Below are 18,683 nucleotides of genomic sequence, written 5' to 3' on the forward strand. Positions count from 1 at the left end.
GACCTTCATCTTTATATTATTCCAAGTGGGACAAGCAACTGGCAAATACTGGGAAAAATATGCTGTGCGTGTAAACTATAAGTCCTCAAAGCCAATAAGACTGCCAGAAGTACTGTCATACGTTAAATTTGCTGTTAGAGACATTTCACCCAATGACACATTCACTAGTTTATCAATATCGGTGAAATGCTGCACCTTCTGCTTTAAAAGGTGGAATATATTGTTACTTATTCCATATTTTATTTATATGCCTTCCCCATACCTCTGCAATGTACACTCCGATGGAAACATAAGACATTCTGACAAAATCTCTATGCATGAGTGGTGTAATATAATAAATTTAGAGCAGACTGCTTAAATGCGTCTTTCCATCTTGCAGCGGGTTTCTCACTCAACGGCATGCTAATCTGGTTTAACAACAAGTCAAGGGCATCTTTTTTATAAATACTGGAATCTTATGGTCTTCAAAATTTGGTTGTCCTTACTCCCTTGATTCCTCTGACACACTTTCTGTTGCTGCCTGTACTTAAAATGATAGGCATTTTCTTGTCCCGTAATAGTTTTTCACGCAGACTAGCGATCTGTATATTTTGACACTTCACACACTTTTGCAAGACATGAATAACTGTATTTAACCTAACCACTTCGTCGCCAAAGCAGGTTTCTGTTGACGATTCAGATGACTCTGACATTGATGCAGGGAGATCTGAACTGGCTGCTTCTGTGTCATAGGAGTGTTTTACAGCTTTAGACGAATTATCGTATCTTTGTGGCAGTTTCCTCTTCGTTGTCAGTTGAGGTGGCTTATTAGGGACGTCAAACAGTGTTGGTACTGCATCCCACACGAGTTTATTGTTGTTTGTATTCATGAACTGTTTTTTTTTTTCGAATCGCAGCTTAAAAAACTTAACAGTATTATAAAGGTAAACAGTTCTTTTACATAAGATCTTCTAGTCTACTATTGACTAGCCATTTTCTGCTCCTAAAACGGAACATTAATACACATGTAGTTTGCACGCGAATCTTGACAATACAGTTTAGTAACATAACTATGGTATATATTTCTCAGGATTCTTAAGAAACCTAAAAAGATAGATGTGGTGTCTTCTTCTTGTTGTTGCTACAATTTATTGCGCTACAGAGGCTCCTGTTTGTGAAAACCACTGTACAAACCAATATAAACAACTACTTTTTGTTTTCACAATAACGCTGAACTCAACAGTTTTATTTACTTGCCGCTTAGCGCGCTGTTGGTCGTGTAGGCAAAAAAATCGAGACAAAGTGTCGCGACTGCGGTTTCAACTTTCAAACCTTAACACGGCAGAGATAGGGACATGCGCGGTCTATGAAGTATATAGTAACATCTTTAAAGGGAGAATCTTACACATGCGGGGGTAGTGTGACTTCTGTGACAACCATTGTTGACATCTTTGGCCGTTCGATCAGCTGTTTGCTTTGGCAATAGAAACAAACGTCTTGTATTTGTCTATAAATTCAGATGGCTTCGCGGGCCAAGTGTTTGTCATGCCACAGGCTAGTAGCGATCACCTGTGTACTCTGCGCGTTTACGGTGGTATCAACATAACACAATAAATTATTAGTTACGTTATTAAATAAAAATTGTTGTTAGAAAAATGATTGCCATCCATAATCACACCACAGAAGAAGAGGACTATGCAATAGATTGGGCCTTACCGTTAGCATTTGTTAAAAAGCGTCACATAGAGTCAATTGAAGGAGGGAGCGAAATAACTCAAACATGGAGAATGAAAGAAAGGGTAAGTGGAATTGCGTATAATGTTTTCATATTGATGTCCAGCGCCTCACTTTACAACTGACACTGCTAGAATTGCTGCCGTCAGTGGTATTTAATAATCTGACTCTCTCACTGTGTGTATGCCATTATGACACGAATCTAATAAAGCGTTTGTCGGCAAGAAAGTATGAAAGTTTAACTTGTTTATTTGTATTTCTTGATTTGCGAGTTACTGATATAAAAATTAAATACATCATGATTAAAAATAAGGAGCTATATTGGAAAAGGAAAAAAAAAATGTTTATCGTGGTTGGTTAGTATCCTTAAAATCTAATCTCTTTTGGTCTCGCCGTATGAGGGGAGTTCAGAATGCTGGCTTCCAGGAAATAATGGCATTTGGAGCAACCATTAATTATTAACGTAAATGGGATGCAGAGGACAATGTGTCACCATGTTAAACACTAATTTGACTATTTTCTTTCTTGTGAGTATAGTACACACAAGCTTGCCAAGGACTCTTTGATGTCTGCCTTGAGTCATCTGTATACGGAAGGCTGCTGTGACTAATACTATGCTGATAGGGCTGTGTTAAGTTACGAGCTCAGTTCAGATCATGAAATAATTAGAGATACAAGTTAAATTTAATGCTGTAAGAGTAATACAAAATTTCTAACATCAGACGTCTATAGGATGTGTATCACAATGATGATATGTGGAATAACAGGGACACAAAATGATGATGGAAACTGAATGTGCAACAGACACACTGGAGATTTAAGTGGCTATCATTGAAACAGAATTTATTCATTTTGGATGAATGCTTCGCCTTTGCATATTCATTCAGTTAGTTTTGTCCAAATTTGAAAATCTGGATGTTGGTATGTGGCTGAGCACTTGAGAACATCTCAAAATCGCCACACTCTGAAACTATCAGAGAATATTAATTATGAAGTGAAGTAAGAGATAGCAATGATTGCATATAAATGGCTAGTAAATTTTCTTTTAATAACTTTTTCGACCACTTAGTGTAATACTAAAGGGCATGCCAAATACACACACACACACACACACACACACACACACACACACAAACCATGAAACGTCTTGGTATTCATTTTAGTAACTTAGGAACCTCAAAGTGTGGACAGTAGGATGAATCTAACTCCTCAGGAATGTCATAAGTTTGTGCCATTTCTCTGTGTTCTATTTGTAGAAGAAACAACAAGTAATGCCACATACATCTAGATGTTTCAGATAGCTCACATGTTGCACTAGAGGCCTCAACAGTCACATTAGTGGGACATGAAAACTTTTGTTCTCTACACTTTCGAACATAATAATTGAACTGCCTTCACTACTTCGTACAAAGCACTTTATTACCCTTCTTATGTCAATCTCATTTTTTTGAGTTGATACATATGCAGATATATTCCTGTATAAAGAAATCCACATGAGATAGAGTACACTGTTATCAATTAAAAAAAAAAAATAATAATACTCAGCTGTGTCACAAGGTAGAGCCAAAATATTCACATAAATCATCTCAAGTAACATTTTTTGAAATTGTTCTAAAGCCCCTTTCCTGTTCCAACTCCTTGATGTATGCTGGCAGTGCCTTATGAAGTGTGTCAACAATGTCGTCACATGTCTTTGAGTATGATGTGTTCTTACTTGCACTACCTGTGGAGACCCACAGTTTGTATTGTTTCTATTAATTTGTGGATCTCCAGGTTAAATTCTAGTCATCAGTGTACATTTGTATATGCACAGGAAAGGTGTTGATCATTGACATTATGATGTAAATAGAGCTGTTCAATGTCAGAAAAAATATTAATTCTATAATACTGCTGCATCTTGTTCCCAAAAAATGTACATAATTGAATTGTATTACTAATTGTGTGTGTTTCTCTTGCACCCTAATCAGATGATTAATAAGTGTGTGTTATGGAATCAATAAATTGTTTTTCACTATTGTAAGCATAAATAACTTTTTAAACATAACTTTGCAGTGCCACTCGCATAGGTATTTAACATGATTTAGATAGCCCCTTTATGTGATATAATAATTTCCAAAATTCTTTTCCTTAAGCTGCTATGGACTGAAAATTCCGAAACTATTTGTACGGTGAAATGTTTTGAAATGTGTCTCAGTGTAAAACATGTTGAACTGAATCTCTGCAAAAAAAATCAAAACAATTTATTCCCTATCGAATTACATTGTGTACCTGCTCCTTTATATTAAGTCTCATATGGCTGAATAAATAATAATAATAATAATAATGTCATTCGTCTTTCATATTGTACTCTACTGCACCATCCTTTTTGTTTTGCAACATGGAGTTCTTTTTTCATGTAGTGTATTAGCTGTTTTCCTCACTATTTTACCTTGTGACTATTCACAGATTCTTGTAGGGCATCTTTTGTTACACAACCCATTCTTATCAAATGCTCCAGCCACTTTCTTTCCCTATTCTTGATTTTGATACCTTCGTATTTCGTATTTTGTCTTTCTGGTTGGTTCTGTCTTCCTTTAGACCCATAATTTTGAAGGCTTCTCACTGTTACTATTTGAAGGTTTGGAGTATTTTTACTGTTGTTACACAGTCTTAAGGCATAGTTTATTTTCTTGTTTCAGTACAAAGCATTTAGGAGCTACAACTCCATTGGAGGGAAGTTTGCACTTTCAATGACAAAAATACTCATAATGTATAAGTTATAGTAACGAGCAAGCCCCTACAAAATGTATGATAATGATGTTGCTTTGGATGTTATCACATTTCAAATTTCAGCACAATACAAGTTGATACTCCAATCAAAATACTTCTTCAGCTTCCCTAAGATGATTATCCAAGGGCTCACAAATATTATATTTTCTGGCTCTTTAAATTCTTTTTCATAATGCAGGTGGTTCAGAAATAAACTTCTTTTTGTTGGTTCATCTAGTCAACACCCACTTTTTAAAATTGTCATTTTATATTCATTATTCCCTCTCCCCCATGGACTGTGGAACTTGCTGTGGTGTGGTGGCTTGTATACCTGAATGATATAGGTAGCCCACCGTAGATGCAGCAGTCCCCCATTCAGATCTCCACCCAGGTACTGCTCAGGTGGACGTCGTCATCAGGAAAACCAAAACTGACACTCTACAAGTTAGAGTGTGGGATGTTAGATTCCTTAATCGGGCAAGTCGGTTAGAAAATTTAAAAAGGGAAATGAATAGGTTGAAGTTAAATATAATGGGGATTAGTGAAGTTTGGCACTAGGATGAATATAAGTTTTGGTCACTTGTTCAGGGTCATAAATATAAAATAAAATAGGAGTAATGTGGGAATAGGTCTAATCTATACCAATAAAAATGTAAATGTTTATTTGTTCAGAATGTAAATCTCTTAACAATTCTTCACCAGTTTCTGTGAAATTTTGTCATAACATTGATTTTGAATATACATGTGTTTTTATATATCTGATTGAGCGCCATATGCTATATAAATATATTTTACATATGTGATGAATAAAAATGTAATTTGTATATTTATGTGCTGTATGGCATAAAACTGTCGCATATTCAAATGAACATTGTGTCATATATTGAAAGTAATTGGTGTAGAACTTTCTGAGATTTAAGCTTTTGAAAAAAATAAAAATAAAAAACTTGAGATTTTTGTTAACAGCATACCCCCCATATATGTTCGGTATATTTACCAAATATGACTTAATAGAGGATGTTGAACCTATACAGAGAAGGGCAGCACAAATGATCACAGGCTTGTTTGATCCCTGCGAGTGTCACAGAGATCCAGAAGGAACTGATCTGGAAGACTCTTGAAGATAGACATAGACTATCCCAAGAAAGTCTATTAACAAAGTTTCAAGAAATGGCTTTAAATGATGACTCTAGGAATATACTACAACCCCATAATTATCACTCACATAAGGATAGTGAGAATAAGGTTAGAAAAATTATTGCACCCACAGAGACATTCAGTCATTTCCTCATGCTCCATATGTGAATGGAACAGGAAGAAGCCTTAATGAGTGGTGCAACGGACATACTCTCTGTCGTGCATCTCGTGGTGGGTTGCAGAGCCATGCATCTCGTGATGGATTGCAGAGCATAGATGTATATATAAAAACATACACTGAAGAGCCAGAGCATCTGGTACTCCTGCCTAATATCATGTTGGTCCCAACTGGGCACGCAGAGGTGCCGCAACACAATGAGACATGGACTCAACTAATGTGTGAAGTAGTGCTGAAGGGAACTGATACCAAGGGCTGACCATAAATTCATGAGTACGAGGGGGTGGAGATCTCTTCTGAACAGCACATTGCAAGGCATCCCAGATATGCTCAATAATGATAATGTCTAGGGAGTTTGGTGGCCAGTGGAAGTGTTTAAACTCAGGACAGTGTTCATGGAGCTACTCTGCAGCAATTCTGGACGTGTCGCATTGCCCTGCTGGAATTGCCCCAAGTCTGTCGGAATCCACAATGGACATGAGTGGATGCAGGTAATCAGACAGGATGCTTACGTACATGTTAGCTGTCAGAACCATATCTGGATGTATCAGGGATCCATATCTCTCCAACTGCACATGCCCCACACTATTACAGAGCCTCTACATCTACATTTATACTCCGCAAGCCACCCAACGGTGTGTGGCAGAGGACACTTTATGTGCCACTGTCACTACCTCCTTTTCTGTTCCAGTCACATATCGTTCGTGGGAAGAACGACTGTGTGAAAGCCTCTGTGCGTGCTCGAATCTCTCTAATTTTGCATTCGTGATCTCCTCGGGAGGTATAAGTAAGGGGAAGCAATATATTCGATACCTCATCCAGAAACGCACCCTCTGGAAACCTGACGAGCAAGCTACACTGCGATGCAGAGCGCCTCTCGTGCAGAGTCTGCCACTTGAGTTTGCTAAACATCTCCGTAACACTATCATGGTTACCAAATAACCCTGTGGCGAAATGCGCCGCTCTTCTTTGGATCTTCTCTATCTCCCCCATCAACCCAATCTGGTACAGATCCCACACTGATGAGCAATACTCAAGTATAGGTCGAACGAATGTTTTGTAAGCCACCTCCTTTGTTGATGGACAACATTTTCTAAGGACTCTCCCAATGAATCTCAAACTGGTATCCACCTTACCAACAATTAATTTTACATGATCATTCCACTTCAAATCGTTCCACACGCATACTCCCAGATATTTTACAGAAGTAACTGCTACCAGTGTTTGTTCCGCTATATAATCATACAATAAAGGGTCCTTCTTTCAATGTATTCGCAATACATTACATTTGTCTATGTTAAGGGTCAGTTGCCACTCCCTGCACCAAGTGCCTATTCGCTTCAGATCTTCCTGCATTTCGCTACAATTTTCTAATGCTGCAACTTCTCTGTATACTACAGCATCATCCGCGAAAAGCCGCATGGAATTTCCGACACTATCTACTAGGTCATTTACATATATTGTGAAAATCAATGGTCCCATAACACTCCCCTGTGGCACGCCAGAGGTTACTTTAACGTCTGTAGACGTCTCTCCATTGATAACAACATGCTGTGTTCTGTTTGCTAAAAACTCTTCAATCCAGCCACACAGCTGGTCTGATATTCTGTAGGCTCTTACTTTGTTTATCAGGCGACAGTGCGGAACTGTATCGAACGCTTTCTGGAAGTCAAGGAAAATAGCATCTATCTGGTATCCTGTAGCTAATATTTTGAACAGTCCCCAGCGGACATGCAAGTCCATGGATTCATGAGGTTGTCCCCATACCTGTACTCGTCCATCTGCTCGATACAATTTGAAACAAGACTCGTCCAACCAGGCAACATTTTTCCAGTCATCAACAGTCCATTGTCGGTATTGAGGGGGCTCGTGCAAGGCTTTGTGCTGTGCAGTCATCAAGGGTACAAGAGTGTGCTTTTGGCTCCGAAAGTCCATATCAATGGTGTTTCATTGAATGGCTCGTACACTGCCACTTGTTGATGCCAGCAATTTGCAGAAGTGTTGCACTTCTGTCATGTTGAATGGTTCTCTTCAGCCATTGTTGGCCCTGTTTTTGCAGGATCTTTTTTTTGGCCACAGCGATGTCAGAGAGTTGATGTTTTACCGGATTCCTTATATTCACAATACACTTGTGTAGTGGTTGTACGGAAAAATCCCCACTTCATCACTACCTCAGAGATGCTGTGTCCCATCACTCATGCACTGACCATAACACCACGTTCAAGCTCACTTAAATCTTGGTAACCTGGCACTGTAACAGCAGTAACTGATCTAACAACTGTGCCAGACACTTGTTGCCTTATATAGGCGTTGGTGACCACAGTGCCGTATCCTGTCTGTTTACATACAGGGTGTTTCAAAAATGACCGGTATATTTGAAACAGCAATAAAAACCAAATGAGCAGCGATAGAAATACACTGTTTGTTGCAATATGCTTGGGACAACAGTACATTTTCAGGCGGACAAACTTTCGAAATTATGCTAGTTACAATTTTCAACAACAGATGGCGCTGCAAGTGATGTGAAAGATATAGAAGACAACGCAGTCTGTGGGTGCGCCATTCTGGTACGTTGTCTTTCTGCTGTAAGCGTGTGCTGTTCACAACGTACAAGTGTGCTGTGGACAACATGGTTTATTCCTTAGAACAGAGGATTTTTCTGGTGTTGGAATTCCACCGCCTAGAACACATTGTTGTTGCAACAAGACGAAGTTTGCAATGGAGGTTTAATGTAACCAAAGGACCGAAAAGCGATACAATAAAGGATCTGTTTGAAAAATTTCAACCGACTGGGAATGTGACGGATGAACGTGCTGGAAAGGTAGGGCAACTGCGTACGGCAACCACAGAGGGCAACACGCAGCTAGTGCAGCGGGTGATCCAACAGCGGCCTCGGGTTTCCGTTCACCGTGTTGCAGCTGCGGTCCAAATGACGCCAACGTCCATGTATCATCTCATGCGCCAGAGTTTACATCTCTATCCATACAAAATTCAAACGCGGCAACCCCTCAGCGCCGCTACCATTGCTGCACGAGAGACATTCGCTAACGATATAGTGCACAGGATTGATGACGGCGATATGCATGTGGGCAGCATTTGGTTTACTGCCAAAGCTTATTTTTACCTGGACGGCTTCGTCAATAAACAGAACTGGCGCATATGGGGAACCGTAAAGCCCCATGTTGCAGTCCCATCGTCCCTGCATCCTCAAAAAGTACTGGTCTGGGCCGCCATTTCTTCCAAAGGAATCATTGGCCCATTTTTCAGATCCGAAACGATTACTGCATCACGCTATCTGGACATTCTTCGTGAATTTGTGGCAGTACAAACTGCCTTAGATGACACCGCGAACACCTCGTGGCTTATGCAAGATGGTGCCCGGCCACATCGCACGGCCGACGTCTTTAATTTTCTGAATGAATATTTCGATGATCGTGTGATTGCTTTGGGCTATCCGAAACATACAGGAGGCGGCGTGGATTGGCCTCCCTATTTGCCAGACATGAATCCCTGTGACTTCTTTCTGTGGGGACACTTGAAAGACCAGGTGTACCGCCAGAACCCAGAAACAATTGAACAGCTGAAGCAGTACATCTCCTCTGCATGTGAAGCCATTCCGCCAGACACGTTGTCAAAGGTTTCGGGTAATTTCATTCAGAGGCTGCGCCATATTATTGCTACGCATGGTGGATATGTGGAAAATATCGTACTATAGAGTTTCCCAGACCGCAGCGTCATCTGTTGTTGACAATTGTAACTACTGTAATTTCGAAAGTTTGTCTGCCTGAATATGTACTGTTGTCCCAAGCATATTGCAACAAACGGTGTATTTCTATTGCTGCTCGTTTAGTTTGTATTGCCGTTTCAAATATACCGGTCTTTTTTGAAACACCCTGTATCTCTGTATTTGAATAGACATGCCTATACCTGTTTCTTTAAAGCTACAGTATAAGTGTATCTAGCGTAACATTCTCTGAACTTAATTTTCGAATTCGTATTTGTTAAGGTAAGCTCTATCAGTTTCATTAATTTTGGTGGAGTCTGAAGTGTCTCAAAATTTTTAACAGTGAGGGTCTGATAAACATATCAGTAAATTAGTCTACTCTGCCTATCTTCATTCATTGCTTTCATATGGCATCATATTTTGGGGCAATACGTCATTAGGAGAGAAAGTATTCATTGCCCAAAAGTGTGTAATCAGAATAATAGCTGGAGACCACCCAATATCACGTTGCAGACATTTGTTTAAGCAACTCGGGATATTCACAGTACCTTTGCAGTACATATATTCACTTATAAAATTTGTCATTAATAACACATCAAAATTCAAAAATAACAGCAAAGTGCATAGCTACAACACTATAAGAAAGGATGGTCTTCACTCTTCTGGATTAAATCTCACTTTGGCACAGAAAGGGGTGAATTATGCTGCCACAAAAATCTTTGGTCATTTGCCAAATAGTATTAAAAGTCTGACAGACAGCCAACCAGTATTTAAAAGCAAATTAAAAGAATTTCTGAATTGCAACTCCTTCTACTCAATGGATGATGTCTTAGATGTGAAGTAGTAACTGGAAAAAAAAAGAAAAGAAAAAAAATAATTTAATTAGTTACTTGTGTAAAGAAAACATGTTAAAGTGACACTTTCCACATCATTACAAATTGTTGTATTCATGATCTGTGGAACAAGGATTAATAAATGAATGAATGTGGACACAATCATATGCTTTCTTAAAATCTGTAAATTGAGAGAGGCTTGTTTCATTTGCGATAATAAGCCATGATTAATTTCAGAGTAATTATTTGTTCAGGACAGCTTCTCCAATGTCTGAAGCCTCCTTGGTATTCCTCCAGTTCCTTATCCAGTTGTTATTTGATCCTATTGTGTAAAATCTTGAAAAAATGTTGTAGGTGCAGTTCAGGAGTGAGATTCCTCTGGTACTTTTGTCTCCTTTCTTGTAAAGTGGGTAATTATAGCTGTGATAGATTCTTCAGGGAATTTTTCTGTTGCCAAATAATTTGTAAAATAATATTTAAAGATGTCTGAGTTGCTTTACCAGCATACTTCTACATTTCTGCAAACACTTGATTTTCCCCACATGCTTTGTAGTTTCTCATTTCTTTAACTCCAGTTTCTATTTCTTCTACTGTAGGTGGCTTCATATTTTCTGGTTTGGTTTTTAGAGGGGTGCTTGTGTCTACTGTTAAAAGCTTTCCAAGTTTATCACAGTTCAAGAAACTTGTTGAGTACCGCTGCCATTATTTTCGTGTTTTACTTGTTGTTATGCTCTATTCTTCCATCTTTATTTATCAGCAGTAATGTGGGAGGGTTGTAATTACACAATTATTTATTAGTTGCTTTGAAATATTCTCTGGAAATGGTTTTGTAGAAGTTTTCTTCAGTGGAGCTCAGTATAGCCTTTTGATATTGCTACTTTGTTTTTCTGATAATTTGAGAGAACTTTTTTCTGATGTTTTTGAGGTTAGTTGCAATTTTTGTTTTGTTTTGTGAGTTTGAAATTTTGTCAGAGCTTGATGTCTTTCATCATGAATTTCATCAAATTCTGTAGTCCACCATGCATGTCTTTTAGTTGATTTACTGTGGCCAATTCTTCAGCATGCTGTTTTAAAATTGGTATTAGTTCCTCAAGATTTTTGCTTACTGTGGTATTTTGAGTGTTTTGCTGATATTTGTCATTTTTCATTACTCTATGTGGGTATTACTTTCTTTTGTCTCCAAATGTTCTGTCTTTTTTGTCTTTAGTGAGGTGAATCTGATTTTGATTTTGACCCAATAATGATCTGTTCCTCTGAATACTTTAACATTTTAAAACATTTTGAATTTCTTCATGAAAGAATTTTTCCATGTAGACATTGTCCAGATGCCACTCTCCTCTTCTCCAGTCAGGATGTATCCATGTCATAAGTTTACTTGTTTCTTTAAAAAAAAAAAATATGTAGATCTAGAGATGAGCCCATGAGTTCTGCAAATTTCAGAAAGTCTTTGTCCATTTCTATTAGTTTATTTATGTGGAGCCCATTTTCCAATTATATCTCGCTACTTCTTTTCCTTTCCCAGTTGGGCATTAAAAATTAATTAAAAAGCAGTAATGAAGAAGAAAGTAGGAATGCTGGTAAACTACTATGTACAGCATAGTGAATGCTTTATTGTAGCCAAGATACACACAAAGCCTATGCCTAAAACAGTAGTATGAGTGTATATGTCAACTAGTTCTGCAGATGATGAAGAGATTTAAAAAAATATATATATATATTATAATGATATAAAAGAAATCATTCAGATAGGTAAGGGAGAGGAATTGTGATGGGGACTGAAATTCAGTTGTAGGAAAAGAAAGAGAAGGAAAAAATAGTAGGTGAATATGGACTTGGGGAAAGGAATGAAAGAGGAAGCCACCTGGTAGAATTTTGTGTATAGCTTAGTTTAATCATTGTTAAAGAGTTATGATAGAACATTGTATATGTGGAAGAAACTTGGAGACACTGGTAGGTTTCAGATTGATTTTATACTGGTAAGACAGACATTCTATTTCTGGGGGCAGATGTGGACTCTGATCATAATTTATTGGGTACAAACTGTAGATTAAAACTGAAGAAATTGCAAAAAGGTCAAAAATTAAGGAGATAGGTTCTGGTTAAGTTGAAAGAACCAGAGATTGTTGAGAGTTACAAAGGGAGCATTAGGCGATGATTGACTGAAACAGGGGAAAGGAATGCAGTAGATGATGAATGGGTGGCTTTGATTGATGAAATAATGAAGGCAGCAGATGATCAAATAGAAAGATAAGGCGTATTGGAAATGAGATTGACCGGAAATACAAAAAAGTAAGCAGGAATGGCTAGAGGACAAATGTAAGGATATAAAAGCATATATAATTGGGAGAAAGATAGATTCCACCAATAGGAAAAGTGAAAAGACATTTGGAGGAAATAAAAGCAGCTTTATGAGTGTCAAGAGCCCAGATGAAAAACCAGTACTAAGCCATAAAGGGGAAGCTGAAAGTTGGATGGAGTATACAGAAGGACTATAGGAGTGAACTTGAAGGAAATGTTATAGAAAGGGAAAAGGGAAGAGGACATAGATGAAGGTAACACAGGAGATGTGATACTGCGGGAAGGAGCACTGGAAGAGCAAAGTTATAAAGGCCCCGAAAATAGATGACATTCCCTCAGTACTACTAATATCCTTGGGAGAGCCAGCCATAATGAAACCATTATACCTGGTATGCAAGAAGAATGTAACAATTCCAATAAAAAAAACAGGTGCTGACAAGTGTGAATATTCCCTATCTATCAGTTTAATATGTGATGGTTGCAAAATACTTACACAAATTATTTACAAAAGAATGGAAGAACTGTTAAAAGTGCACCTCAGTGAAGATCAGTTTAGATTCTGAAGAAATATAAGAACACACAAGGCAATACTGACTCTGTGACTTATTTTAGAAAATAAGTGAAGGAATGGCAAACCTACATTTATAGCTCTTTTAGATTTGGTGAGAGCTTTTGATGAGGTCAACTAGAATACTTCCTTTGAAATTCTAAAGGCAGTGTGGATAAAACACAGGGAGTGAAAGGGTATACACATCTTAGACAGAAATCAGTCAGCAGTTATGAGAGTTCAGGGGCATGCAAGGGAAGCAGTGCTTGAGAAAGGAGTGGGGCAGAGATATAGCCTAACCTTGATGTTATTAAATCTGGACATTGAGCAAAAAGTAATGGCAACCAAAGGAAAATTTGGAGAAGGAATTAAAGTTCAGGAGAAGAAATGAAAACTTTGATGTTTGCCGTTGATGTTTTAATTCTGTCACAGACAGCAAAAGTCTTGGAAGAGCAGCTGTATGGAATGGACACAGTCTTGAAAGGAGGATATAAGATGAACATCAACAAAAGCAAAGCAAGGATAGTGGAATGTATTTGAATTAAATCAGATGATGCTAAGGAAATTAGATTAGAAAAGTAGTGGATGAGTTTTTCTGTATGGGCAGTAAAATAACTGATGATGATGATGGCCAAAGCAGAGAGGATATAAAATGTCGACTGACAATGGCAAGAAAAGTGTTCCTAAAAAAGGGAAATGTGTTACTATTGAATAAAAATTTGTGTCAGGAAGTCCTTTCTGAAAGTATTTATATGAAGTGTAGTCATGTGTGGAAGTGAAACATGGGCAATAAACTGTTTAGACAGGAAGAGGTAAAAGCTTTTGAAATGTGGTGCTATAGAAGAATGCTGAAGATTGATGGGTGGATCATGTAACTAATGATGTGGTACTGAATAAAGTTGGGGAGAAACAAAATTTGCAACACAATGTGACTGGAAGAAGGGACAGTTGATAGCCTGGTAGGACACATTCTGAGACATCAAGAGATTACCAATTTAGTAGTGGAGGGAAGTGCTGAGGATAAAAACTGTAGAGGGATACCAAGAGGTGAAAACAGTCAGTGATTGGGGAAGGGAGGTGAGAAAGGAAGGAAATGCATGAGATAGGAATATGGCACATCTACACCTGTACTCCGCAATCCACCTTAACAGCATGTGGCGGAGGGTGACCCGTACCATCACAAGTAATTTCTTTTCCTGTTTCACTTATGAATAGAACTGTCTATATGCCTCAGTATGAGCCCTAATTTCTTGTATCTTATCTTCTTGTTCCTTGTGCACAATGTGTGTTGGAGGCAACAGAACAATTTTTAGTCAGCTTCAAACACCAGTTTCTAAATTTTCTTAATAGTGTTCCTGAAAAAGAATGTCACCTTCCTTCCAGAGATTCCCATTTGAGTTCACAAAGCATATCTGTAGTAATACTTGGGTGATGTTGGAATCTAGTTCTGGCTGCAGGCAGAGGAAGTTGTGAGCAGTACTTGATGATGTGGAGGAGTGGGTGGGGAGGGGGAGATGGAACAGAGGAAGCACGAATCCTTAAAGAATTCTTGGGTGTGGGATGAGTGAAGTTAGAGTCATGAGGCAGAATTGGAGGTGTGTGGTGTGAGGATGGGGCTAATGGAGGTTGAGACCAGAAAAGATTGGAAAAGATGAATGTGTTGCAAGGACAACTTCATTCTACATAATTAAGAAAAGTTGGTGTTGTGGGGAAAGATCCAGATGGCTTAACTTACGGAGCAGCCATTGAAATCAACCCTGTTGTGATCAGCGGTATGTTTTGCTACTGGGTGGTTAACTCTGCTGTTGGCCACAGTTTGGCAGTCACCATTCGCTCAGGTGGACAGCAGATTAGTGGTCATGTCCACATAAAATGCTGTGCACAAATTTCTGCAGAGGTAGTAATGATACTACTGCTTTCTTAGGTTACCCCCTATCCTTGATAGGATAGGATGAGCTTGTTACAGGACTGGATTAGCATGTGCTGGGTGAAGTATGTGTGTTGTAAAAATGGACTAGAGTATCACATAAATTGGTTCATCTGAAAATTAATCAGAGTCCTCAGTTTTCTTTATGTGTGTTTTGAGGATACAGCGCTTGTTACCTGTACTCCTTAAATTATTTAAAACACATCACGAACAATGCGCAGTTCATGATAGAATGTCGCAATATTATGAGAAGGAACACATACTCTTCAAAAGAAGCATACTTTATTTGTGGTGAATAAATTTTGTATTCATCAATGCTGTAATAACTGTTAGGTATTAGTATCTATTTCAACTCTTTCTTAAGTTCACATGATATGCACAATTTGTTTGGGTAGTAGGACTACCACATGTTGAATTAGTATAGATGTTCGCAGGTGGATGGAGGAATCTGTGACAGTGCAAACAAATTGTTGTTGTTGTTGTTGTGGTCTTCAGTCCTGAAACTGGTTTGATGCAGCTCTCCATGCTACTCTATCCTGTGCAAGCTTCTTCATCTCCCAGTACCTACTGCAACCTACATCCTTCTGAATCTGCTTAGTGTATTCACTCTTGGTCTCCCTCTATGATTTTTACCCTCCACGCTGCCCTCCAATACTAAATTGGTGATCCCTTGATGCCTCAGAACATGTCCTACCAACCGATCCCCTCTTCTGGTCGAGTTGTGCCACAAACTTCTCTTCTCCCCAATCCGATTCAATATTTCCTCATTAGTTACGTGATCTACCCATCTAATCTTCAGCATTCTTCTGTAGCACCACATTACAAAAGCTTCTATTCTCTTCTTGTCCAAACTATTTATCGTCCGTGATTCACTTCCATACATTGCTACACTCCATACAAATACTTTCAGAAATGACTTTCTGACACTTAAATCTATACTCGATGTTAACAAATTTCTCTTCTTCAGAAACGCTTTCCTAGCCATTGCCAGTCTACATCTTATATCCTCTCTACTTCGACCATCATCAGTTATTTTGCTCCCCAAATAGCAAAACTCCTTTACTACTTTAAGTGTCTCATTTCCTAATCTAATTCTCTCAGCATCACCCGACTTAATTCGACTACATTCCATTATCCTCATTTTGCTTTTGTTGATTTTCAGCTTATATCCTCCTTTCAAGACACTATCCATTCCATTCAACTTCTCTTCCAAGTCTTTGCTGTCTCTGACAGAATTACAATGTCATCGGCGAACCTCAAAGTTTTTATTTCTTCTCCATGGATTTTAATACCTACTCCGAATTTTTCTTTTGTTTCCTTCACTGCTTGCTCAATATACAGATTGAATAACATCGGGGAAAGACTACAACCCTGTCTCACTCCTTTCCCAACCACTGCTTCCCTTTCATGCCCCTCGACTCTTATGACTGCCATCTGGTTTCTGTACAAATTGTAAATAGCCTTTCGCTCCCTGTATTTTACCCCTTCCACCTCCAGAATTTGAAACAGAGTATTCCAGTCAACATTGTCAAAAGCTTTCTCTAAGTCTACAAATGCTAGAAACGTAGGTTTGCCCTTCCTTAATCTAGCTTCTAAGATAAGTCGTAGGGTCAGTATTGCCTCACGTGTTCCACGGAATCCAAACTGATCTTCCCCGTGGTCGGCTTCTACTAGTTTTTCCATTCGTCTGTAAAGAATTCGCGTTATTATTTTGCAGCTGTGACTTATTAAACTGCTAGTTCGGTAATTTTCATATCTGTCAACACCTGCTTTCTTTGGGATTGGAATTATTATATTCTTCTTGAAGTCTGAGGGTATTTCGCCTGTTTCATACATCTTGCTCACCAGATGGTAGAGTTTTATCAGGACTGGCTCTCCCAAGGCCGTCAGTAGTTCCAATGGAATGTTGTCTACTCCGGGGGCCTTGTTTCGACTCAGGTCTTTCAGTGCTCTGTCAAACTCTTCACGCAGTATCGTATCTCCCATTTCATCTTCATCTACATCCTCTTCCATTTCCATAATATTGCCCTTAAATACATCGCCCTTGTATAGATCCTCTATATACTCCTTCCACCTTTCTGCTTTCCCTTTTTGCTTAGAACTGGGTTTCCATCTGAGCTCTTGATGTTCATACAAGGCAAACAAATTAGTGACACAAAAATAAACACTTTATTGTTCTGTGATACTTAACTAAAATTGTACAACAACTTGTAAGATGTGCTTCTGGACAGATACACCTAAGCAGTGGCCTGTCAGGGCATTCGTTACTGTATACAATGTCAATGAGACTATGTCTGTCCTGGGTACCACACTGCACTCACTGTAGTAAACACTTTTCCCTGTGTGAAGGCTATAGGTGTCTCCACACACAGACTAAGTCACACAGGTTGATCTCCACTACGAACTGTAGCTATAAGCTGCAAACCTGGAAAGCCGTACTTGAACTGTCATAAGCCATTGCAGAACATGAACCATGTATTGTTGCCTCTGGAGGGAAGGGTTAAAATTTCAAATTATTTAGACATATTCCTGCAGCATTTCCTATTGGTAACTCCTTTCATTATTTATATTACTTTCTTTTTTTTAATTTTGAGTGATTGTTTTGCAAAACTTTCATTTTCCCATCATATTGCACAGTACTGCAGTAGGTGGTGCACATGTCCATAGTAAGAAATAGTATTATTTCAGTGTTACAGCAGTCCCTAAGCATTCTTAAGACAATGTATTTACTTAGCCATTGGTCAATAGTTAAAAATTTCCCCTAATAAATGACCACCTAACCAAAGTTATAAACCCCATGTAAGATATTTGTTCAGTGCTATGGCCCCTAATTCTAGGATTATGTTACGTCCAGTTTTTTTCTCTTACACCTCTAAACCCTGTCCACATAGTTTTTTTTTCTTATTTACCACGTGGAACAATCCCTAAACCATCTTTCTAATTTTTATGTTGCCACCAAGACCTTCTGCTGTAAATCAGCAATCTTGTATCCATTAATAAAAAATACTAGTATCATCTGCAAACAACCCTGGCTTTGCTGCTGACAAGTCGTGCTGTAAATCATCCTCAAAGAATAACAGAGAACCCATCACAGGCCTTGAGGTACTCTGTAGCTAACTTCCCTTCTCCCGAAAAGTAATTTTTATTTTCATTTCATGTTTCTAACATCTGATGCCTGCCAGAAGTACAAGACTTAAGTAAGATGTATGCATTTCCATAGATACTACATAATTCTCAAATTTGTAGATCATGATTGATAAGATCAAATGCTTTAGATAGATCTAGAAATAGTTCATACTTTAATTCATATTGGTCTGTAGCATTCAAGACTTGCTTCAAGAAGTCAGTCAGCTGTTTAAATAGCTGTCCTTTTCCTGAAACCATTTTCCAGTATTAACTAGTACTTTATTTTTGTCTTAGAAAAGCAAGGCAGTACTGAGATTGATCTATAGAGTGGTGTGTCTTATGTTCAATCCTTGCTGTGGAGTGCCTGTATTATTGACTGTTTTAGGTTTGTTGAAAATGTTTCTGCGCTAAATGGCAGTTATATCAGTTAGCTAAGAGAGTATTTTACATGA

General features: G+C 38.4%; 1 protein-coding gene across 2 annotated transcripts in view; it reads left to right on the forward strand.

The window, feature by feature from the left end:
- Positions 1-1,352: 1,352 nt before the first annotated feature.
- The window catches only part of LOC126335398 (regulatory-associated protein of mTOR), a 275,566-nt gene continuing 258,235 nt past the window's right edge, over positions 1,353-18,683 (forward strand). Inside the window, exon 1 of one of the 2 annotated variants that reach the window (XM_049998641.1) lies at positions 1,353-1,778. In XM_049998641.1, the coding sequence (XP_049854598.1) occupies positions 1,635-1,778 (144 nt within the window). In that variant the 5' untranslated portion in view covers positions 1,353-1,634. The remainder of the gene's footprint in view (positions 1,779-18,683) is intronic. The other variant, XM_049998642.1, reaches the window with a different exon arrangement.

Source organism: Schistocerca gregaria, chromosome 2, assembly GCF_023897955.1.
Source record: "Schistocerca gregaria isolate iqSchGreg1 chromosome 2, iqSchGreg1.2, whole genome shotgun sequence".
Taxonomy (NCBI): domain Eukaryota; kingdom Metazoa; phylum Arthropoda; class Insecta; order Orthoptera; family Acrididae; genus Schistocerca; species Schistocerca gregaria.